Source organism: Macaca fascicularis, chromosome 3 (assembly GCF_037993035.2).
Source record: "Macaca fascicularis isolate 582-1 chromosome 3, T2T-MFA8v1.1".
Classification (NCBI taxonomy): domain Eukaryota; kingdom Metazoa; phylum Chordata; class Mammalia; order Primates; family Cercopithecidae; genus Macaca; species Macaca fascicularis.
Genome location: NC_088377.1, coordinates 95,294,832 through 95,320,934, shown reverse-complemented (window position 1 = coordinate 95,320,934; position 26,103 = coordinate 95,294,832). Strand labels below are relative to the sequence as shown.

The 26,103-nt window shown below is 37.6% G+C and overlaps 1 protein-coding gene across 2 annotated transcripts in view; it reads right to left on the bottom strand.

Moving 5' to 3' along the window:
- Window positions 1-2,705: 2,705 nt before the first annotated feature.
- DPY19L1 (dpy-19 like C-mannosyltransferase 1) overlaps window positions 2,706-26,103 on the bottom strand; it is a 108,887-nt gene continuing 85,489 nt past the window's right edge. For both annotated transcript variants that reach the window (XM_065542139.2, XM_065542141.2), the window contains exons 14-22: window positions 23,678-23,779; window positions 21,491-21,562; window positions 19,522-19,571; window positions 16,483-16,507; window positions 15,649-15,768; window positions 14,027-14,201; window positions 13,134-13,233; window positions 11,867-11,992; window positions 2,706-5,533 (exon numbers count right to left, since the gene is read on the bottom strand). In XM_065542139.2, the coding sequence (XP_065398211.1) occupies window positions 5,377-5,533; window positions 11,867-11,992; window positions 13,134-13,233; window positions 14,027-14,201; window positions 15,649-15,768; window positions 16,483-16,507; window positions 19,522-19,571; window positions 21,491-21,562; window positions 23,678-23,779 (927 nt within the window). In that variant the 3' untranslated portion in view covers window positions 2,706-5,376. The remainder of the gene's footprint in view (window positions 5,534-11,866; window positions 11,993-13,133; window positions 13,234-14,026; window positions 14,202-15,648; window positions 15,769-16,482; window positions 16,508-19,521; window positions 19,572-21,490; window positions 21,563-23,677; window positions 23,780-26,103) is intronic.

Here is a 26,103-nt window from a genome sequence, read left to right as displayed (position 1 = left end):
GTCTACTTGGCCGGGCGCGGTGGCCACGCCTGTAATCCCAGCACTTTGGGTGGCCGAGGGGGACGGATCACGAGTTGAGGAGATCGAGACCATTCTGGCTAACACGGTGAAACCCCGTCTCTACTAAAAATACAAAAAAATGAGCCGGGCGTGGTGGTGTGCGCCTGTAGTCCCAGCTACTCGGGAGGCTGAGGCAGGAGAATTGCAGTGAGCTGAGATCGCGCCACTGCACTCCAGCTTGGGCGACAGAGCAAGACTCCGACTCAAAAAAAAAAAAAAAAAAAGTCAACACTAGGTGCCATTAGAAATAATGTAGAAATTAATAATCATGGTTAATAAAGTGTACATGACAGACACTTGCTTACCATTCCTACTTTGACTGGGTGGAGATGTGGAAACCTTGTTATTCAGAGGTGAAGTAGGGAGGGCAAGTTCTAAAATGTTAGCCCTAGGGCACTAGAATCACTGGGGATTTAAACAAATTCCAAATCTAAGGCCACACATCTCTAGGGGTGGGAAAAAGGCTTCAGGATTTTTTGAAGCTCCCCAAGTGATTCCAACGTGCAGAGAAGTTTAAGAATTACTGCCATAGAAGTCTTTGTTCAAAAAAGTCAAATTCGTTACCCATGTAAAGGGCTCGAGGAATTACCAAACTGTACTCTTCTGGGAAGAGAATTTTCCAGAGCAAGAGGAAGGCCACTGAACCTGAAGTCTGGTCACTAAGCGGATAGGATACCAGAGTAAAGACCTGAGGAGCTTGGCCAAAGAGCAGGATATCAGCAGCAGGGGGCAGAGCCAGAAGTGGCCTGCAGGCATCTTTCCCAGTTTTCATGACATGATGCCAAATCTACTTAGCAATGGTCATTTCTTATTTTCATTTCTATTTTTCAGAAATGCATAAGGACTAAGGGTGTCAGTGTAATCAGCATAACAACCACAGGAGCTGAAGTTTGCTAAAGTCAACTCCCCCCCGCCAAGATACTAAATTTGCCTACAGGAAAAAAGCCCACCAGGTACTTAAAAAAATCAACGAAATGATATTATGCTGCATTAAAAAGAACATGCCTACGAAACAGAATACCATGTAGTGCTACCATTTATTTGAAAGTCATTTTGATGACACTGTGCATACTTTAATTAGAGTTTTGGGTTAAAGATAATTGAGTATAGAAAACTATAGAAAACCTTGCTTTGAAAGTGGAGCCAGTATCAATGTTATCCTAATCTCTTTGCAAAAAAAAAAAAAAAGGAAACTGTCTCTTAATTACACTACAATCGAATCGAGTCTTCAACTGTTATATATTCATTCAGAATTGTATAATCTCTCTCATGGGAGGAAATGTAAAAGGGAAGTTTTCAAGACTTTTTTGTACCTTAATATCCTTTTCAACTTCTAATGTAAAATGTATTCGTCCTGAGACAATGCTATGAAATAAAGACCAATTCAAGAATGTAATGAAGTTTAAAAGTAGCTCCTCTTTTTCTTCATTGAGGACAATTTTATTGATTCAAATTAGAAACTTCTAGTTGGGAGCAGGAGAAAAAGGAGGAAGAAGAGAGAAGCAAGCGATCTGTGACCTAGCGCTGATTATTGGCTGACCTCTAATAAAGGAAGAAGATTCGGATTTCTGGTGCCAAAACAAAAGTAATAAAGTGGAAAATGAATTTTTGCAATCCCCACACATCACTGAATTTATCTATTATCTTCTAGACAAAGTAATCCTACAAAACGAAGTCCTATTTCAAGGATTTTCACTCCTTTTCCATCTCTGAACTGAAAAGAAACAAGGTGCAGTTTGCAGCTTCAAAATATGTAAATAATCTATAACTCATATCAGTGTTCCGATTAAAAATTACCGAATCTGTTCTTTGCTCCTTGCAAGTTTCATTGAAGCAGCGCCCCCTAACAGGCAAACACGGTACGTGGTAAAATTCGGCTCGTGGTAGATTGTCCATCAACCAGCTCTGGGGATGTGCTGTCAGGAATGGAGCGCCCCCTGGAGGCCAGTCATCCAGCCAGTCTGTCCCCATCCATTAGAGCAGAGGCTCTCAAGTATGGTCCCTGGACTAACAGCATCGACACCACCTGAGAACTGTTAAGAAATCCAAGTTCTGGGGCCCCACCATAGGCCAACTGAATCAGAAATTCCTGTGATGGGGCCCAGCAATCTACAGGCCTTCCAGGTGCTGCTGAAGCCTGCTAATTTTGAGAACCACTGTATTAGAACACCTCATTCCCCAAATATGTCAGAATCAAGGTGTCATTGTTAAGAAATTAATTATACAGGAATGAACAGAGCTGAAATGTCTTTCCTACATAGAGAATGAACCAAGAAGTTGATATTTGTATTAAGTAAAAACATTGAACTACAATTTAGAAAATGTTGATACCAATGTATTTTTTAAATACATTAAAGCAGCTTTTAGCAACTCTTTAATTATTCCCAATATATAGTTTGAATTACTGTGTCCCTTGATGAAAAGGATAAAGGAATGTAAGTGACTCTACCATAAACATAGGAAAAGTTTGGATAATCTCAGCACCTACTACTACCAACAACAAGACCAATGATCCCTCCCCCTCTCTTCTCAGGACTGCCATCTGACTCAAACCAGTTCATGGCTATCTGACTACAAAATGAGGCCGAACTTGATCACAATCAAGGTGGAAATGAAAATAACAATCAAGAAAAACACTTCCCTCATTTTTAATGATTTTTATTTAACATATATAGTACATGTAAACAACTGGCATAAAATTCATAAAAATACAATACTCCTATGCAATATCACTTTATTCCTGATACATACTTTCATTTTCTCATTAATATCACTGCCTATTTTAACACTGTACTTTTTCAGCCAAGCATTTTTAGAGGCTTATCTTTTTAAAGAAATACGGCCCCGACTTTGTTTTCTAAAATGTCATAGCTATAGCTATTTTGATCGCCTCTTTGCCCATCCTTACTTTCCTCACACTAAAGCAAAAATATTTTTAAATGCTAAAAGTATGCAAAACGCTGAGCTTTAATACTGTTTTGTCACGCCTATGGAGCCTGCTACCACTCTGCATTGCCATCAAAGGTGCGGGTGCTCCACAGCGCTGGTGCGGTGAGCTGTGGCCACGGCTGCATAGCAGGGACCTTCAGGCCTCTGCTCCAGACTGGCTTCCCTAATATATAGCCACATTTTGCTGGGGGTTACATTCCTGAACACTGCTACAAAGGATCCTTCTGGAAAAAGCTAATTTACAATACTTTTAATGGTTCCCAGCAAATGAAGCAGTTATAATAGTATTTTTAATGCTTTTTTCCTATACAGTATTTCTACTTATTACATGTGAACTTATTTGGAAGGAAATTACTGGGGGTGAGAAAAATATAGAATAACTCTAAAATTTTTAAAAATTGTAACTGCTGGATGTACACAATCAGCCACACTCAGGTGAGCAACAGTCACAGATAAGCAGAGCGCACCTCCCTCTCCCCGCCCATGTCGACTCCCATCCTCAGCCTCAAGGGTCCACTGCCCCTTTTCCTGGACTGTTGTGCATCATCGCTCAAATGTTGCTTTTGATCCACAAATCACGGGCTGCTTCCCTATTTTCTAAAACTAGCAAAAGCCTAAGAAATAAAAACAGTCAACCAGCAAATGAGAAACAGTGGCCACAAATCTGAAGAACACTGCCAGAGTCCCTCTCCTGGGCCACTCCCAGGGAAGGAGCATCCCTGGGAGCTGCGACTCTGGGCTCTGGGGCAGGATTGGGGGCGGGGCTTCCCTGAGGCCACACCCCTCAGGCTTTGCAGCTGACCCACGTCGGCAAGCTGCTGCTTCCCCGAGACCAGGCCTGCCCTTGGGCTCTGGTAAGAAGGTAGAAAGGGAACAGAGGCTTCCAGGAGTGGGCACCAGAAACCATCCCTGAGGACTAAGGTCTCAAGGACAATCCACAATGAGGTTAATCTGCCTATGGTTAAGAAAGAGAAGCTGGATAATTAAATGTGTAGTCAGTCAGCCACAGTCACAGTTTGCTTAGAATTTAAAAGCCTAAAACCTTTTCTCAGAGCTATGAGGTTTCATTGTTTTGAAGAATCTCATTTCACACAAATTAACTTCTAAGAAACAAATATTCATACAAGGAATTCAAAGACGGTGTAGAAATTTTTCAAAATAAAAATAAATAGGAAGAAAAAAACTAAGGAGGACGAAATATACTCATTCTGCATACTAAAATAATGGTTTTTAGAACCAAAATTATAACATAATGCTTAAGGCTTTGTCTTATTAAAGACCGGCAATCTTAAAAGTAAAATATAAAAACTCCATTTATCATTATTCTTTATGTTTTTGACAGCAAAATTAGTCATGTTTTATTGTATCTTAATAGTAAAAGAAAAATTACCATGTACTACAGTCTACTGTTCCACTATAAATGATGTCTACTCAAATATACATTAGTTTCTAGATGCACTATATTTGGGGTTGTTCAAAATAGTTTTTCTTAAAACTATAATTAAACATGAAAAAATTTTAAGTGGTTTAAAGGTATTAAAATATAAACATTTGAATAATGCTAAAAAATGAGGAAAATACAGTTACCATTAATTTTTTTAAAACCAAGAATAAGTACTTGATAAGCAACTAAATGAGTAAACAGTACTTATTTGACAGAAAATGTGGGGAGGAGGAGAAGAGAGACAGCAAGAGAGAGAGAGAGAGAGAGAGACATGGTAATGCCACATGGCTGGAAGTTAAGGGAATTTCCTAACCACAAGGTCCGAGAGTTTGGATTAATAATGGACAGGAAAAGCTTCATTAACAAGAGAACAGAGAACAAAAAGAGCACAAGGAAGTAAAACAGACAGACAGTTCTACACAGCAAACGTTCCATGTCTGCTGCATCTACTGTAACTCAAGCTGATGACAGGGGCTGACACGACCGAAGAACTTACAAAATCACTGAAATGTCCAAAAGACAGAGCGAGAGGCAGAAAAAAGAAGCATTAAAAGTTCTTACACTATAAAATCAGCCCCTACATAGTCAGAATTGTCCTGTATTTTCATGTCACCCTTGTCACAACCCATTGTGTTTTCTTTATACAGGTAGCTTTGCTTACCTTAGCACAAATATCAAAGTCAAGTACAAGCATATACTCATTTGCATAGCAAATTTTAAAGGGTGCATTGAAACAGTAACCAATTGATAAAGGTAAAAGTCATTTTTATAATTAGAATGACATTCAAATTGACCAAATAAAACGTTTTCTATTTGAAAACAGTTACCTACAAAAGTTTTTGGGATATGAACAACACATGACTTAGCAAAACATTAAAACCGTTACTGATGTAGTTCTCCATAGGCAGCAGTTCATGTAGCAGTCATTCTTTTACAACTTCTAGGACTTTGTAAACACTGTTCTGGAATACAGTGGTGAAGTGAGGTTTGGAATCCTTCACCAAGAGGTTACATAAGGGAGTTTTCCCAGCATTGGCAGGATCTTCTACATCCCAAATTTCAGGCATACTGCAACCAGGCCTAGAAAAATGAATGTACACATTAAAAATCAATGTGCATTACATAACTGCAGATAAAGCAGGGCACTTCTTATACTCCTGACCTCATTTCCTTTTCTCCACTTGAATTACTTTAGTTTTTAAACAATCCTTTCATATAGCTATTTTAAGATTTTATAAGCTGCCATGACTGACTTTAGGACAAGGTGAATGCAGCAAAGGTGCCTATAAGGAAAGACACAGACCTGCAGATACATATATCCAGGTGTTGGGGAAAGAGATACCTCAGTTAAACTCTGCCGCAGCTACTTACCAAGAATGTGGTTCTGGGCAGGTAGCTTCCCTTGGTCTTAGTTTTCACATTTGTAAAACGAGGAGATAAACACCCATGACATAGGTTTGTTGTGAGGATTATGAGAGATCAGGTATCTAGCGCCATGCCCAGCACACAGAAAAATGTGTAACATTGATTTAAAAAATTATAATGAACAAATATGCTTAGTTCACAGGGAAGCTGCATTAATTGTACAGATGCTCCTCAACTTAGAATGGGGTATGTTCCAATACACCCATCATAATAAGCTAAAAATGCATTTAATACACCTAATCTATCCAGCATCACAGCTTAGCCGAGCCACCTGAAATGTGCTAGGAACACTTGTATTAGCTGACAGCTGGACAAAATCATCTAATGCAAATGCTATTTTATGACAAAATGTTGAATATCTCATGTAATTTACTGAATGCTGTACTGAAATTGAAAAACAGATGGTGGTATGGATATTTGAAGTGTGCTTTCTACTGAATGCATATGGCCTTAACACTGTCACAAAGTCAAAAAATCAGTAGGTCAAATCATCTTAAACTGAACAGTCGATATTCTAGAATGAATCAATTTAAAGAAATTCTGGTAGTTGAGCATACATCTTAAACACATAATTAAATCTCAAAAGCAATATATCTTTATAAAGAAGAGAATAAGTAAAATTGGCATCATATGACATTTGCCTAAATAAGTTTTTCAAAATAACAGTATCATTTATTTTAAATCAATAACAGTTTTATAGATATAACTGTTGGATACTGTTATCTACCTTTGAGGAATTTTAGAAAACAGAAAAACATATTGGAAAATTATAGACAATTGACAAGTTTTGTCAATTTTGTCATAATTGCTTCCTCAAATTTTGTCATAATTGCTTCCCTTTTTATTTTTAAATAAGAAAAAAAAAATTCCCAACAAGTCCCTCTTAGGTTTAGTAGCAGTCCCTCCCTCACTCTCCACCATGAGGCAAACACCACAGCAGGGATGTACATCATTTTCCCTTTTTAAATAACATCTTTAATTTATAATAGTCATTATAAAAGTATCAAAATATAGACCTATATATATTTTAAAAAATGAAAGTCACCATCATCTCCAATAGCATTTCTCAGAGGTGACTTCTATAAATAATCCAGCATATATTCTGCTGGACCTTTTAAAAAAAAAAATTATTTCAATAGCTTTTGGGAAACAGGTGGCTTTTGGTTACATGGATAAGTTCTTCAGCGGCAGCTACTGAGATTTTGGTGCACCCATCACCAAAGCAGTGTCAAGTGCACCCAATGTGTAGTCTTTTATCCCTAACCCCACCCCTTGCTTCCCCCGAGTCCCCACAGTCCATGGCATTTTTATGCTTCGCATCCTGGTAGCTTAGTTCCCACTTATAAGTGAGAACATACAATATTTGGTATCTGCTGGATCTTTGGTTATCCAATGTCAGACACACATACAGACACGGATATCATTATATACACAGATGCTGTGATGGTCAGTATTGAGTATCAACTTGATTGCATTGAAGGATGCAAAGTATTGTTTCTGGGTGTGTCTGTGAGGGTGTTGCCAAGGGAGATTAACATTTGAGTCAGTGGACTGGGAGAGGGCGACCCACCCTCAATCTGTGTGGGTACCATCTAATCAGCTGCCAGTAAGCTAGAATAAAAGCAGGCAAAAGAATGTGGAAGGACTAGACTGGCTGAGTCTTCTGGCCTCCATCTTTCTCCTGTGCTAGACGCTTCCAGCCCTTGAACATTGGACTCCAAGTTCTTCAGTTTCTGGACTCTTGGGTCTACACCAGTGGTTTGCGGGGCACCTTGGGCCTTCAGCCACAGATTGAAGGCTGCACTGTCAGCTGTCCTACTTTTGAGGTTTTGGGACTCTGACTGGCTTCCTTGTTCCTCAGCTTGCAGATGGCCTATTGTGGGGCCTCACCTTGTGATCATGTGAGTCAGTACTCCTTCATCAACTCCCTTTCATATATACATCTTTTTTTTTTTTTTTTTTTTTTGAGACAGGGTCTCGCTCTGTCGCCCAGGCTGGAGTGCTGTGGCGTAATCCTGACTCACTGCAAGCTCCGCCTCCCGGGTTCATGCCATTCTCCTGCCTCTGCCTCCCGAGTAGCTGGGACTACAGGCAACTGCCACCATGCCTAGCTAATTTTTTGCATTTTTGGTAGAGATGGGGTTTCACTGTGTTAGCCAAGATGGTCTTGATCTCCTGACCTCGTGATCTGCCCACCTCGGCCTCCCAAAGTGCTGGGATTACAGGTGTGAGCCACTGCACCCAGCCACATCTATCCTATTAGTTCTGTCCCTCTGGAAAACCCTGACAGATGCTCTTGAGTTGTTTTTACAAAAATGGAATTATTCTGGGACTCTATCTATACTGAACAATAAAATGTGGCACCATTTTTCCATCTCAGTACATAAAGACCTACTCTATTGTTTTAAAAGCTTCTAGTTCTCATATGTATTAACCAATTCTTTACAGACAAATACTTTGTTTCCCATCTTGCCATTATAAAGCATTGCAGCTACAAGAGTCTTGTGCCGAGCTCCCTTCTACAAGCTAAACCTCTAGAGCAGCGGTCCCCAACCTTTTTGGCACCAGGGACTGGTTTAGTGCAAGACAATTTTTCCATGGACTGGAGGGTCAGGGGGATGGTTTTGGGATGAAACTGTTTCACCTCAGATCATCAGGCATTAGATTCTCATAAGGAGCATGTACCCTAGATCCCTCGCATGTGCAGTTCTCAATAGGGTTCGTGCTCCTATGAGAATCTAATGCTGTCACTGATCCGACAGGAGCCAGAGCTCAGGCTGTAATGCTCACTCACCCTCCACTCACCTCCTGCTGTGAGGCTGGGTTCCTAACAGGCCACAGACCAGTACTGGTCCATGGCCGGGGGCTTGGGGACCCCTGCTCCAGAGGCAGCATTATCACTCTGCCAAAGGACTGCACAATTTTTTCTTACCTTCCCTTCATCAAACTATCCCCTAGAAATGTTTTGCCAATGAGAGTTCCCATGAAGAGGGTTCAAGTGCACACTTTTTGCACCCCCTTGCTGACACTGGTTTCTGCTGACATGGAACACCTATGATCATATGGCTGGACATGGGTTTTCTACCTTTTTTCTCATACACGTCAAGGCTGAACTGTTACAACACTGAGGGCCGTGGTGGCAGAGAGTGAGACACACAGAAAGTAGAGAACAACCCACAGTTTTCCTGAGTTCAACAGCTTTTAGGAAAAAGAGAGGGCAAACAGCTGTCTTGGGGAGCTCTGGGTGCCTTGTGCAACACTATTTAGTCCTCATCTGAGTTTCCCAAGGTTTCCCCAGGCCAGCCATCTGCAAATAGCATTAGTGAAAATGTGAATAATTTCCTTCTAAATACATGTATTTTATGTCAACTGTATTATTGAAGTAAAAGAAAACAGAGAACTGTAGTTAATTAAAAACTAATCTACAACTTGCATGCAAATATATTTCAGTGTTTAAATATAAACACAGTGTCAAATATTTAAGGAATAATCAAGCCATACAATTAAGCCACTTGTAAATGAGATCATTTAAACATAGTGCTCACCAACTGCCAGGCACAGATTAAGCACTAGATGAATACTGGTCCCTCTTTCCCTTCCTCTCCTATCTGAGTTCCCCATCTGCTTCCCCCATTCCGACAGACTTTCATGTCCCAGCAGTCTACAGGGTGATTTCAGGCTGATCACAACTGAAATGGAGAGTGAAGGCCAAGGAGATAAGGAAGGTCCCAAACCTGGCAGAAAGCTTTGTCAAGAAACTTCCTACTCTGAATGTAAACACTAGGTAAATATTAGTCATTCTTCACTTTCCCCTCCTATCTGAACTCCCCATTTGCTTCCCTGTCGGGACAGAAAGCACAGCTTCTGTTTTGTGTCAAGGTTGAAGCAGAGTGGCCCTGTCCAGGGTTTCCTGCCAGTGCGTCATCAGCCTGGCTTAGATCTTGTACTAGATGGAGAGTGCTGTTTTGATGAGTGGGAAAACAGATGAGAGAGTCACTTTCGTAACTTCCTCCCACTCAACTCCTGCTATGACAGATACAATAAATGGCAAGTCAAGGTCCAGACGGGGAAATCCAGCACCCCCTCTTCTGCACCCCACCTCTCAGTCTGAGTGCTCGTAAGTGACCTGAAGTCAGTTCAATGTCTGCTATTTTGTTTAGTGTGCAAAGTTTATTGCCATACTTCCTGAATTTGACTTCGTATCCCTTCTTGTGTGGGTAAAACAGTGCTCTGCCTACTCTGCAAACAGCATGAACCCGAACATGAGACTGTTAGAGCTGTGCAAATCCAGGGAGCTCTCCCAACACTCTACAGCACAAAGCCTCTGCAACTTTCACATATTCAGACTCTACGCGGGGGTCTAGGGAAAAATGAACTCTCGAATCAAGGCTCATTGTTAGCTTGAAGAAAAAAGGTTATGAAAATTATTTTTATGTTCCAGTAACTTACAGTTGTTTCAAGAGAGTGAAACCCACAGAAATAAAGAAGATCCCAATTCTGGTAGAAAGCTATGCTAAGAACTGAGTTCTTCCTATTGCAAATGTCAGCCTACCATTCATTTCATATAATTTCCTGATAAGATCGTCATGAGATGCTTAGAACTTTTCTGTCCTAAATTTATATAACAATGTTAAAGGTGAGTATGTGAATTTCATATATATTCACAAACGATTAAAGCATTTTCTAAATTATTACAAAGTAATATTTTCTCTAAATCCTGACTGAATTCAAACCATGGAGCACACATTCATAGGAAAATCATTCTATGATCAACAATTATTTTAGTTTCCTTGTGAGCAAAGCTGTAAATACTATGTCCCAGAACTATTTTTCACTCACAACTCAATATTTAACAATGTTGTCTTAATACCATATGTGTCATTGAAATCTATGGTGGGCAAGTATGATCAAGCCACAAATATAACAATCTCTTGAACGCTTTTGTTTAGTTACAGAGTAGTAAGAATTTAAAAAATATTATTATTTCATAAAATAGTGTTTATTTCTGACAAAATTCTTCCCGTACTGTGCTCTTCATGAAGTGAATGTTTTGGTACTTTAAAAGCAGGCTACTGTCACCTGCTGTCCAGTCACTTACGTGCCACATTTCTAGATCGCTTTAGACTCACATCTGCTTTGAAGATCTTACTGTCACTTGGAGCTATACTCAGCTTAGTAAACATCTCTGTGGAAATAGAAACTTTTAAAAACTATAAACCCAAGAGAATGTGGGTCACAGTAAAGTTCTTTTCCCATTCAAATAAGATGTGAAACGCTGGGAAAGAAAAGTTTCATTCTGAGTTGATGCCGACAGGGTATCCCATCCATCGACAGGACATGGTGTAGCACAGAGACCCAGTATGGATAATGCGGCCCCTGGTGCTCAGCTGCCTGACTTCACCAAAAGAGACTCCCTATTACTTGGTTTCAGACCCTGGAAGTCTTTTGAAATAAAATACACCCAACTTTAAATAGAATTTTTTTTTTTTAAACATCAAAAGCAAATATGAACAATTTGGGAGATTATCAACTAGTGCCAATAAAAATCTCTTTAAGGTAGCACACATACAAATCATTATTTTAAAAAAAGATATTTATAAAGACTGAAAAACAAAGTCTCCAAATCACTATCTAAAAGGTTTTTTCAGGCCAGACGTGGTGGCTCACGCCTGTAGTCCCAGCACTTTGGGAGGCCAAGGCAGGAGTAGCACCTGAGGCCAGGAGTTTGAGACCAGCCTGGCCAACATGGCAAAACCCCATCTCCACTAAAAATACAAAAATTAGGCAGAGGCTGCAGTGAGCCCAGATCATGCCAGTGCACTCCAGCCTGGGCGACAGAGTGAGAGCCTGTTCAAAAAAAAAAAAAAAGTTTTTCCACATATACTTTATGTTATATACACACCCCTGTCACCAGCAAAGTATTTGCCATGTGCTTGAATTAACCTTCGTGTCTTCTGATTATAAAATGTTAACTGTGTTGATACTCACTTGGATCTTCTTACACACCATGACTCTTCTAGAATGTAATAGTTCACTTTTAACTTTATCAGTTCTCGCTTCACTTCTTCAGCTGCTTTCCGACTATACATTGAGTATACTATTTTCGTTCTGGCTCTTTAAAGAAAAATAATTGGGCACAAAATTTTCAAGATTAAAACGATTATAATCAACACATTTGGAAGAAAGCACTGAATTAGACTAGACGACGAGGAAGAGGAATCCAGTCAGGAGGAAATTCCCCATGGAAGTTCCTGCTAATGGCATCAGTGAGGTCAAAAGCAGAAGGCAGAAGGAGGCCAAGTCGTGGGAGATGAGGGTCACCTTTAACGCACCCCTACATTTCCAAACTTGGTCATCTTTGTGTTTGTTCACCTATTGATTTGTCTTAAATTCTTCACTGCTCCATCACATGTAAGAGTGAGGTACCCTGTGTGTGAACAGGGATGAACTATAGCAAACACAACTACAGGACTACTCTGAAGCTGCAACAGTCCCAACTTGGACATCAACAGTAATTCACATTAAATGGTTCTTCATTTTATTTCTAGATTTAAGAAAAACTAAACTTATTTAAAAAAATTGTCTGGAAATTAGCTTGATGAGATTGATTTTTTAATGAAAAAGCTTATTTGTAAATGTACATGCCATTGTTATGCAAAAGAAGATGCTAATAAGATTCACCTAATCACTTAGAAAATGAATAGCTTCACTTGCCTTAGAAACTGCATGAAAAATTAAATTTAAAAAAAGATAATTTAGACCACACATCTCTAAATTATTTTCTAAAGTCTCAAAAAAATCTAAAAAAACAGAAAACACCCAAGATCATTCTAACAGGCTATACTGGTGAAAACCAGAATAAACTCCTTCAAATGACTTCTTCAAAATCAAGAAAAATCACCTATGAGAAAACCTTAATAAACACTCTAAGCTAAACTCTTCAGGGAGTTACAGGATGAAAAGAACTTGGACATTTTAGAGCCCTGTTAAACCTGTGGGAAAGTGCTATAGTATGACTTCCTTTTTCTGCCTGGTAGAGAAGATGGCCCCCAAAGTTGTTGCTTTCCTGCCCTGTGAAGCCTTAATGGATTTGTTTAGAGCTTAGCAGTCTTATTTCAGCCTTCTGCTCCCCGACGCGATAAGCCTCAGTTCATCATATCCTTTTGGAACATTCCTCATTCCTTTGCTGGCGTCCTCCACTCACTGTCTGTTTGCATGGAAGGTTTGTTTTGATGATGCAAGACTGTGCACTGACCTCAAGCCTGCGTCTTCATAATGTGGATGATTCACAATGGGCCGAAGTGCAGAGAGCTTAACACTTGCCATCGTGGGCATGGCACCCGCAAACACTGCATCTGGAAAGCAAGAGGAAGGTCTCAGGAAGACACTCAGTAAGGGTGAGAAGGGGTCTCCTTCAAGTTTAAATCAATTATTTCACAGGTAACAGAGCGGAGGCCCAGCAGGTTCATGACTTCAAGATTCAATGGCAGAACTAGAATGAGGTCAGATGGCTGACAAAGTAGCAGTTGGCAGCCAGGTCTGGGTAAACTATTTTCCTTGCAAAATAGAGCTTCATCATCTCATTATTAAAGATTTCTTTCTTTCTTTCAAGAAAAAAATCTTAGAAATCCTTCCTGAATCTAGAAAAGAAGTATCAAATGGACTAGGAAAGCTTTATAGTAACAAAGAATTCTAGATGATGATTTAGCATTCAAAAATTTGACACTCAGATGACAACAAAGACTCCCTTTCCACACATGAGTAAAATATCACATTCCATGAGTGAGTTTATTTCAAGAAGGAATGTGAAGGACTAATATTAAAAATTCATTAAGAAAATAAGCACAGTAAAAATTATTTTAAATGTGGCATTTATGACTGTGAATAAATTTTGAAAAAATTAAAATCTATAAAAAATGGCAGAATAAGTTACTAAGAACATATGTATAACATTTCCCCAGAAAACTATTTAAACAGGATTGATATCTCCTTTGTTTTAGATATTCTAAAAGCAACATTGCTTAGAAAGAGTAAGATCAGCGGAAGTAACTAGGGTTTAAGTGTTTGCAGTGGTATACAAAATTGTGGGAAAAACAGCTAAAAAATTAAGTTTTTTTTTTTTTTTTTTTTTTTTTTTTTTTTTTTTACCTGGTTTAGTACTATATTTGATCCACTCTATAAGTTCTTCTTGTGGCAAATTGCTGAACTCCCCTACAATATTCCACTGGGTTTGCAGATTTGCTGAACCTTGTATTGACATTGCTGCTAATATAGCAAAAACAACAGCACCAGGATGTACTTTGCAAAAGAGCCATCCAAATAGCTGAAACCAAATTAAGAATACATTGGTAATTGTTAGTATAAAGTAGTATGCATCTGTTATGCAAAACTTCTTCCCAGAGAAGAATGTGGCCTCTGCTAGAGTCCCAAAAAAAGGATTAATTATCCTAAAGAAAAAGCCCCAAAATAATAATCTTTGGGATCAAAAGAATTCTACCATCAGCCTCATGTAAGTGGAACACAATGTAGGAAGCTCTTTTCTCAACCTGCTTTCTCTACTCCCAGATTCAAGTAAAGCCACAACCACCTATGCAATTTACAAGGCCCAGTGCAAAACAAAAATGTGGGGTCTCTTGTTAAAAAATTAAGACGTTCAAAACAGCAGCAGCAAACATTCAACCAAGTTCAAGGTCCTTCTGAATGCAAGGTCCTGTGTGACCAGCAGGAACCCCACATTTGCAAAACCTGGCTGGGTGACACTTTCTATTAGGTTGCTGCAAAAGTAATTGCGTGTTTTGCTATTTTGACAAAACCTGTAATTACTTTTGCGCCAACCTGTATCATCTGTCATGCTGCAGGATAAAGACTCAAGATTAAAGGCTTCCAACCAGCCTCCTCTCCTGTGCCAGCCTGAAGGGGTCAGAAAGGAGGAAAGTAGTGCCTTTCTAACATAATCAACATTCTGCTTGGGAACCCCAAGACTGGCTACTTTTTTCCACATTCAAATAGTCCACACTCCATAACAACACTTTGTTCTCTTGATCTTTCTCTGCATGTCTACAGAGCTAGATTTCAAGTTTTTTGAGGGCTTACAAACACTGGCTTTTGACTTTTCTGTCTACTACTCTATCCTCCATCCCTAGAGTGCACAGGGTAGGTGCTTAGTGACTATCTGCTATGTTTAAGGGAGGTGGCTGCTGTTGTACGTAGGCTGGTTGACTGAAGGAAAGGTGACACTATGAAGAAGCATAAATCTATGAATACAGATCAAGGAGGCAGTTATCCAGGAAAAATTAGCAGCAAACCACCAAGGAAGGCTTAAACTAAATTTTAAAAAGCACAAGTCAAGAATGTACATACAAATGTGTACCAAATGAAAAAAAAAAGTTTAAGTTTGACACAAAAAAAGACCATATAATTTTCAAGCACTTATAACTTGAAATTGTTAGAATTCTTTGTGATATGAATGTCAAAACAAAAAAAGGTTACTATTTGTACAATTAAGCTCTGCTTTCTATCAGCACCTGCAGTAATCACTCATGAACTCAGTCTGTACTAAATCAGTGTTTGTTGTACACCAACAACTATTTTAAAGTCTTTAGAAAGATAGAAAATGATCAGCTTTGGCCCTTACCCTTTAAGAAAAGTACAAAACCATGAAGAGCTTTAACTATAATCACTTAAAAGACTTTGTAATTCATTATTTTAGGGCCACTCAATAATAAAGGCTAAAATTATTATAGTAGCTATACTCCAACATAACATGTTACCTGTCTTGAGCAGATCAGTGATGCCATAACACACATGTGTGGTGTCAAGAAGAGCTTTAGTCTCATAATTAAAATACCAAGGGCTGTATATGCTAACAATTGCAAAGCATGATAAACCAGCTGAAAGAAAGAAGAAAATATTTTTTACTCCTACTGTTGGTGAAGTTGAAGAATACTAAGCTGGCAATATGTAGAAAGGGGTACGTTCTCCTTAGTAACAAAAAGTACTACTACTTTGGTTTCTGAAATTTACAAAACAATTCTTAAAATTCACTTTCAAACTGTTCCATTTTAGTGGAAGGCTAAAATTATCAAGTCATTAAGGCAAGTGCTTCTGTGATTCTCAGAGTCAAACCTGTGGTTAATAAAGCCCACATTTTTGAATCTACCTGGATGCTACCATCAGACCAAGAAAAGACAGTGGTAAAAGAAATGACTGCTGCCTCAAGATCTGAGGGCTCTATTTTGGAACTGCCCTCAAAACCAGGCTGGACCACTAGGAGATGGGAGCAGTAACTAATCACATCTCTGAGGACTCAGGCAAGGTGAGCAGAGAAGAAAGTGATTTCCAACTGTGCAACAGACATCTCATATGTATGTCTAAATGGGCTCCAGAAATCAACTGTCAGAGCAGAACAAATGAGTTTCCTAGTTAATTTTAACAAATGAATGGTCAGTGAATCTGCATGTAGCATTCTCATAAAAACACATACCAGGCTATTTTCAGGATGATTGCTGACAATTGCCAACCAAGTTAGAAACTGGAACTAGAAAGGAAAGTCCAAATGCATGCAACTTTAAGATAGTAAAATTATAGTGATATTAAGTCTTTACCTCTCCATGATCAAACTGGTGTTTTCTGGAACAGAAAAAAATATATTGCTATCAACTCATTATTGAAGCACTTACTTCATATATTTGCATTTTCATCTTGTAAATAGGAGTTTTACAACTTCCATAACATTCTCTCAGGACACATAGAGGCAAATCAAAATTTTAACTAAAAGTCACATGCCAAAACTAGTGCTATATTCTTTTAAGAAAGTTAATGAAGAAGGACAATGTTGTATTATATTCTAACTATTTGATTAGATGGGTATTTATTAGGACAACAAAGGCACACTGTGGTGTCCCAGCTCCCTCACTGGTGATACCCCAGCAAAGCATGGAATGAAAAAAATCTTCGAGATTTTCACTAGGAAACCAAGCACAGATGACAAATAAATGATTGTATGTGTAAATCTGAGTTCAAGGGAGAAGTCTGGTCAGAGACGGGAATGTGTGAGTTGACAACACACACCTTCTCTTTCTTAAGCACTGATACGTTCCCAAGACCCAGAGTAATACCTGGCACTTAGAGCTCAACATTTTTAATGAATGAACAAGTGTATCAATAAACTGTTAATCCAGGTAGCATATAATCTAATTTGAGAATCTGGCCTCAAAAAGACTGATATATTAGCAAACTCAGGACACATAAGGGGGTAGTAAAGGAGATGAAACAGTTCTTTCTTTATTCTTTTTTCACACCTAGTAAAAACTATCAGTTACCATTTGTTGAGTACTTACAATGTTAATATGCTTAGTACATTCCATTAACTCTAATCCTACAACCATTTATTACCCCAATTTACAGCCAAGGAAAGGGAATCACAGAGCTACTAAGTAGCAGGCAGGACTGTATTCTGACTGACTTCAGAACCAACATACTTTTTACTACATCATGCTGCCTCTATCCCACTTTACTTTCTGGATCTTTGAGTGAAGAGAATATTGGCATTCACGTCTTTCATAGTTAAGATTTATGTCCTACTCTTCCCCTTTTTACACGGGCTTTGGTAGTTATGCAAAATAAAATGTCAGCATGCCACTCCTCTTCCAAAAAAGAGCTCTGATCCTATTTGAACTGAAAACCCCATGAAACTCAATGGTTCCCTATAATTGTTTCCACAGGTGAGTTATTATTCTTGAAGGGACAGCTTTGTTTCTGTGAAAAGTTCTACCTTCCTCTTCCAGAGTTGCATACTAGAGCTGAAACTTCGTAGCTTCTTCCTCAGCTCTTCAAAAATAATTGCACCTCAAATGAAGAAAAATTTTGGCATTGTAAACCAGAACCTTTTCTTTCCCCCTTAGTCCTCAACTCAAATGTTACAGGTATAAACAAAGGCATAGTTACAGCAAATTGTTTCTAAATGAGAACAAGGATTCTCTCAGGAGTATGTGCAATAATTTATCATTATGTTGGCAGAGACTTGGAGGTGAGGGAATAATATAAGGGTGTGTATATTCAAATTATAAAATATAGGGTCATGCCTATAATCCCAGAACTTTGGGAAGCTAAGACAGGCAGGTCACGAGGTCAGGAGTTCAAGACCAGCCTGGCCAATATGGTGAAATCCCGTCTCTACTAAAAATACAAAAATTAGCCAGGCGTGGTGGTGGTCACCTAGCTATTCAGGAGGTTGAGGCAGATGAATCGCCTGAACCCGGGAGGCGGAGGTTGCGGTGAGCCGAGATTGTGCCACTGCACTCCTCTAGCCGGTGCAACACAGAGAGGCTCTGTCTCAAAAAAAAAAATATATATATATATATACACACACACACACACATAGATACATACATTGAACAATCCTTGTCCCCCAAAAATCCCACAAAAAAATAAAAGCAGAGTTAAAACTACCTTCACTCCATCCTCCAATCCCACACTCTTAATAATTACAGGATTTATCTTTCCAGATCACTTCTATGCACAAACACACAAAAATCTCCAAATTTTAAACAGAAGTATAATTATCCTACACACACACACACAGGCAATTTTTAAAATTCAATAATGTATACTGGACCTATTTCCATAAAGATGGCCTAACATTCCACTCTATGATTGGATCATAGGAGATATTTTGGATGTTTCCATTTCTCACATTACACACAGTACTACCAAAGGCATTTCTCCCCATCATCTCTGTATTTCTGTGAGCATCTCTAGAGGGTATACTTGCACTGGTGGAACTGCAGGGCTGAAGGGCAGGCCCACTACATGTTTTACTGTGTACTGCCAAACTTCCCTCCCATCCACTACCTCCCACTCTTGCAAGCACTGGATATACTATTAATTTTTAGAAATATGAGAAGTGAAAAGGTCTTCACTTTAACCTGAATGTCTTTACCATAGGATCAAGACTACCTTTTCACGTTCATTAGTCATATGTAAATACTCATTCAACTACTATTTTTTACTATCTTGCAGGCACTGTATATAAACTGTTGAACAAAAATGGTCGCTCCCTTCAGGAGACACAGGTCACACATCAACATTTAAGTACAAAGGGTGATAAATGGAAAGAGTAAGATAAAGGGTGTGATGGAGGAAAATACCAAGCATGCTATAGGCCTCTCTAACTCTCAGATTATAAACATACTCTCTTGGTTAATTTTGGGGTTTTATTTTTTTCCTATACCTAATTATCTGCTTCATCTGAAATTTATTTTCTGTGAAAAGTGAGAAGTACGAATCCAGTTTTATATTTCCCTGCTCATTTCCCAAAAGGCAGTCCACTGGTCCTAAAACCACTCACATAATAATTTACTTTCCCTGCTGAACTGAAGTACAAAACTGTGTCCTTCGAGTGTAGATTATGTGCAGGGCTACTGTCAGATTGTACTGGATGACATCTGAAGGATGAATAAGTGATGTGCTGTGTTCTACACAGATAGGAAATAAGAAGAAATCCCAAGAAGGGAATGGACCACAAAAAAATATGTATTATCAAATATTAGGTACACAACATGTAAGTATAAAATTAATACACTGTAAATATCTATTTAACAAATGAACAGAGGAGGTAATAAAATTCTTAATAGCATATTTACCTTACATGTGTCTGTTGTTTAGCTAAGACACCCCACATATCACTAATAACCTGTAAACAGATTTTGAAACACTTTAGAAAGGCTGTGTTGGGAAAAACAATATTTTAACCAAAGTATCTTTTAAACTGTAGAACTTCTAATGAAAATATAAGTATAGAGATAAGATATAACTCAGAAAATAATAATCACAACAACATAATCTTATATTTGTGTAGTACCTGATCAAAGCTAATATTCAACAGCCCTGTTGGGTAGATGATATCATCCTCATTTTGTAAATGAGCAACAAACTCAGATGGATTAAATGATCGCCCTGTAGGCAGACAACCACTAAGAAGCACTGCAGTCTTGAAACCAGATCTTCTGGCTTCAAATTCACATTCAGTGCTGCTTCCACCATGCCAACGTTGTTGGCAACACCTCTCCTTAACAGTACACACAGAAAACTGGAGAGTTGGCTCAAAGGTTGATAATCACCGCTAGAAGCATTCAAAACACAGTCACTGTGCTTTCATACTTAGCAATAACGGGAGGTCATCTAATCTAAAATCCTATCTCCAGTAAAACATTCTCTACCACACTGCTGACAGGTTGTAATCCAGCCCTTAGAAGAACCACTCAGCTGCTGCTTGAATCTATAACACTTTCCTTATCAGTCGAGATCAGTTCTGGTCAAAAGTCCTACCACCTGGAATTGGCCATGATTCTAAGGAGCCAGATTGTGTGTAACCTTATTTTCAAGGGGCAGGCTTTTAACACATTTCAAAATAATTATCCGCTTTCCATCTGAATCTTTTCTTCTTTAAACGAAACAGCCCAGCTAATGGTTTTCATCAGCTCTCACCACTCAGGATCCTGTCTTTTGCATATGTTCTGGATGGCCAACGCTTAGTATTTTTTGAGTACACACTAGGTGCACATCCACATAAAGTGTATAAAAGTGCAAAGCACACACAAAGCCTAGCACACAGCAGGAACTGACTATTAACTGATTAGAGATGAAAAGTGCTGTTGGAGCACACAGCTGAATACCAGATGTAGCCCTATGACAGGGAAGGTGCAGAGCCCGAGTCTCACTCTTCCCTAGATTTTAAGGGGACATGATGTGAGGCTCCTAACAACATCTTTGATCTTTCAGTTCTGTATGTTAAAATGCGGATAACATTTGTCTACCGACAGGGCTGTCGAATAACCAATTTAAATACTCATGTGAAAATGTTCCATACAAAGCAGAGTACAAATACATAATATGAACAATTGTTATGATACAGAATAGTCTACAAATAAACGAAATTGTGTTAACACAGAAATCACTGGCTACAGATCAGGAAACTTTTAAGGTCTGTCATCTCTTTTTCCATCACAGATTAACTTCTACTCATTCTCTTAAGACACATTTGGTTACAGAGTGAACAATTCTTGAAAGAAAAAAAGAGAGGGAAAATCACACTTCCATTGACCTTATTTATATGTGGGCTTAGAATTTTATTATCAAAGCCAAGTTGGGGACCTAAACATTTTATCTAGTTCATCAACACACTGCAAATACTCTGTTTTTTTCTTTCTGATTAATAATAAACACAGGAGTTACTGCACACTGCACAAATCACTTAGAAAGGTATATATTAAATATTTTAGGGAAATATTACATTAAAGGTAGAAGCCAGTAATAATTTACACACACAAGTTGTATCTGGGTCAATATGGTCTCTGTTCATGTCTTCCAAAATACATGACGATCTAAACTTGAGCCATCTCTTTCTGATGTCTGTTTTATGCTAGCAGATAGAATATTTTGAAGATATATAAACGTCTATCAAAAACTATCATTAAGAAAACATAGAACATGTTATAGTAAGCCCATACAAAACATTGTATCATATTAATATGTGGCCAAGTATATGCAAATACTATGTAAAAACAAGAAAATACTCTATTATAAGAAAGAGCTCTTAAGTGATAGACATACCTTTCTAACAATAGCAACAAACACTACAAGAACAACCGGAAGCAATAATGTCTTTGTGTATCTCAGTGGAGTCTGAAATTCAAAGAGATGTTTTGTTGAAGGAAATATTTTAACCAAACAAAATTTCATTTCAAATAATGAAATAGGTAAATTTCTGAAAGTAGAGAAATATGAACATTCACCAATCTACCCACTGCCTGCCATCATAAAAAGGAAGGTGCATTTCCACAGAAATGAACTGCCCCAAAATGCTGAGTTGAAACACTAAAAATACGGTACCTAAACCCCTGTAAGTGTGACATGTGACTGAAGAGATTACTGTTCACTTTTTGCATGCTACTTATCTATCTAGAGAGACCAACTTAATAGTCATGTAAGGTACGTAAAGTTCCTTTAAATGGAATAAGCTTTTCCTGTATATTTTGTGGGGGATAAAAATATTATTCTTGAAACACACGCACATATACACTCTGTCTCTCTCATGCATAAACAAAATAATGATCGACGTTTGAGGGGAACAAAAGACTTTTACATTTTCTTTAGTAGCAGAAAAAAATAGAAATAAGTTTAATAACAAAGTCCTACACATTGTGATCCTGTGCACCTCTCAGTTATCTCTCCACCCAAAAAACCACTGTTAAAATTTTGCTCTTTTACACTTTTTTTACTTTTATGTGTGTTAATTATGGGTTAATAAGACTATATCATTTTGTTTACTCCATTATATATCTTAAGCATCTTTCCATGTCAGTATGATATCACGTTAGGAAATAGCACGTTATGGGTATTGTATGGGTGTACCACACAATACACTGTATGGGTGTACTATAATTGGAACATATGTTCCCTGAACTGACACTACTCTGTCTCTACAGCACAGTCCCAATGAATTCAGACACATACAGTGATGCGGAATGGCATGCTGGAAAGAGCTTTGCTATTTTCTTCAAATTAGCTGAAGTCATGCTATGCCTCAATAAATTATTTCTTTCATCACATAACTTATGTTTAATACTCTCAGGTTGTAGCAGTATGTATGATGTTCTCAATAATGTTAAAGAACTTCCACCACATCCTAATTCTCTAATATTTGAAGGAGTCTTGATCCCCTATGAACATGCATTTCAATGTCTTGCAAGATATGCTTCGTTTGTTTGTTTCAGCAGGTTTAACACTAAAACTCATATATCTTTGTCAGTCATTGTGTGTCAAAACCATTTGCCGGAACACAATAAATGAAGACTGACAGGCCACTGGAGTAAAGAGTACCTCTGCAGAACACACTCAACTCCGAACGGCTGGTAGATAAAAGTTTCCTGTGTGGTGCCCTGGCATCCACTGGTCTGGAACTCTGGACACTGGGCTGACACAGTGGGATCATGAAGGAAACTAACATGTCAATAGAGTATTGTTGGCCAGTTTCATATACACACACACCACTCTGAAGGAGTGACACAGATAATATAATTAATCAGTACCACACTGATGGTGTTAAAAATGCACATATATACATGTCTGTTGAACTAAACCAGCTCATAAAGTATTACAAATTAATATTTTATTTACTTAAATATTTATATATTTAAAATATCAAAGTACTTTCCTATGTATATCTCATTTTGTCTTCACAATATCTGTTTATGGCATGCTACTAGAAACTAGTAAACTATAACACGAGGAATGAGAGTTGCTTGTTCAAGAACATCAAGCAAAATTGCAGGCTTCTGTCTCACAATCCACTAAACTACTCTCTGCTTTCCTTCTAAATCTCTGAATACAGTTTTAGAAAGAAAAATGCTGTTGGAATGAAAAGCCTGGACTTGATGTTTCAAAACAAATATCTATTTAAATAACCACAAAATGAGTGGAAATGTAAGAGTTTGAGAGCTTGACTAAATTAATGCTATCACAGAAAAATGGCAACTTGAAATGCCTCTGTGTTTACTCACCTAGAAAACCACTGCTCGTCTGAATGTGTTATTTCTAAATTATCAAAATAAGTAAAGGCCATATATTCCAGGGAGCTGCACTAATGTAAATAGAAAAATCTTCCTCTAAGCTGCCAGATTTTCCTTTTCCATCAAACTGAGATAACAGCACATAAAGAGTCTGATATAAGAGGAGCACCCTTTATGAAAAATGTATGGACCAAAACCTTAGGAAACAGAACTAGAAATCACATCTTACCTCTTTTTCCATAAAGTCAAACTCCGCTGCACAGGTATACAATAAAGTATCAAAATCCTTATAACTGAAGAATTTTGACGTTAATAAGTTGCCAATATGAGCCTGGTAAGAAATAAAGTTACCATTAAATTAAGCCATACAGTGCAATAATATATTTTAATTTCAATAGTATCTGAAAATAGTTTTCATTACATTACGCAGTCCACTGTTCCCATACCAAGGTTGCTTTTGTTAAAGAAGGAAATGCTATACCCTCCACCTTCACAGTTCCCTTCTTTTGCTGAATAGTGATAGCTCCAACGACACCCTACCTTCCACACTCATTAACACCCCAAAGGCTTTTTCCTTTGGGTTTTCCCAGTTTACTGTGCTAAACCTGGTGTAATAGGCTACACAGTATCTCCCTTGCTGGAGCCTACCAGCAGCTCTGGGCTTGAGAACACATACAGACATCTCTTAATCATAAAAGCACAATGGGCTATGGGGTAAAGAAAAGGAAATACTAATTCTGAAAAGGAGATTGAAAAGGGTACTTGAGTGAAGTAGAAATCGACAGGCATTGGAATAAAAGGTACTTTTTGACTGATAATCACCTCCCACATAATTATTCACATGTTATCAAGCATTCTCACTCACACTGCCACATTACCTCCCACAAAAAGCCATGTGAGGAAGGTGGAATTATTTTCACTTTATAAACAAGAAAACTAGGGCACAAAGACAGAATACATTTGCCAAATGCTCAAGTTCACTATAGTCTACAAAAGCAATGACCAAAGAAAAGAGGAGAAATTATATCTAGGACAAACCATGACTAAATTCTATAAGATATCTACATGAAGCAGAAGGAACAGGGTAAGAGTAGGAACTAGATGGTGGCAGGTATGTGATGAAGCATTTCAAAATACTGTGTCTTCTTGGGAGAAGAAATGTATGCTGATAAGTTTAAGAAATCAATAGGAAGAATATACGGCATCTAAAATAGCAGAAAAAAACAAATCCCAAACAAAATAAAAGAAATAAGTCCTAGTATTATAAAAATTAGCATATATGTAAAGAGCATAAATTCACTAATTAAGGGGCAGATGCTCAAATTGGACTTAAGGGGAAAAAATCTAATATTATGTTGTTACCAAAAGAAGTATTTATGTTGAAAATAGAAGAATGGAAGAAGATATACCATGCAAGTTTAAAACAAATCTGTTAGCAATTATAATGTCTCACAAAACTGAATTCAAGCAAAAAATACATGAAAAGAGACAAATATATTATTATAATATAATATTACATATTATATTAAAAAGCAAGATTATACATATTGCCAACAAAAAAGCAAGATTATACATATTGCCAACATATCTGCAGTTAAAAATATAGATGCAAAGTACACAGAATAAGAACTGACAAAAACTAAAGGAAGAAATAGAAAAGTTGACAGTGTTCATTGAAAATGTTAAACACTGCCTCCTTGAATAAAAAAGTTGACAAAAGTTAACATAAAAGGTGAATACAATCAACTAGCTCACAGAGAATATAAACTTCACAAAGAGAATACACATTATCCTTGAACACAAGTGAAATATTTTTGAATATTCACATACCATGCAACAATAAATTCCAAATATATACATATATTTGATTATAAATGCAATAAAACTAGAAAATAACTAAAAATTGCTTTAAATTTTTTTGATTAGAAATTAAATATCATAAAACTTTAAAAAAATCACAAATAGCCAATGTACAAGATATATAAAGAAGTACTATGCACTTATAAGAAAATTTTAGCTTTAAAAGCATTGATCAGAAAATAAGAGAGGTGAAAACAACAGAGCTAAGCATTTCCCTTGGGCATCAGAAGAGAGGAAACAAAAAGATCTAAGAATAAGGACAGGAATTGGTGACAAAGAGAAACACAACAAAACCAAAGAGGACTGAAAAAAGGTATAACTTTAAAAATATTAAAACAACAGACCTCTAGAGCAAGTCCAATGAAGGAAATAAAAGATGCAAACAAAAAGCAAAATGAAAAAGGGAGAAATAACTATGGACTCAACATAATTAAAATAAGAAGAATAGGCTACACAATTTGCTAATAAATTGTAAAAGCTAGGTAAAATGGATACATTTCTGGAACCCCATAAAACACCAACAAAAATAAATAGAAAACTTGAATAGAACAAAAAGCATTCAAATATCTGAAAGAGAAATCAAGTATTTTCCCTCCCAAAAAGCCCTAGACTGAGATGGTTAACATAGATGAATTATTAAACTTTCAAAAAAAAAAAACTTTCCCAAGTTGACAAAAAGTAGGAAAGAAAAAACAAACAAACAAACAAAAAAAACAAAACACAAAAACCACAACAGCTCTTAATGGGAGACCAATATTAATTCCAAATCCAAATAAGGAGAAGCCAACCAAAGAA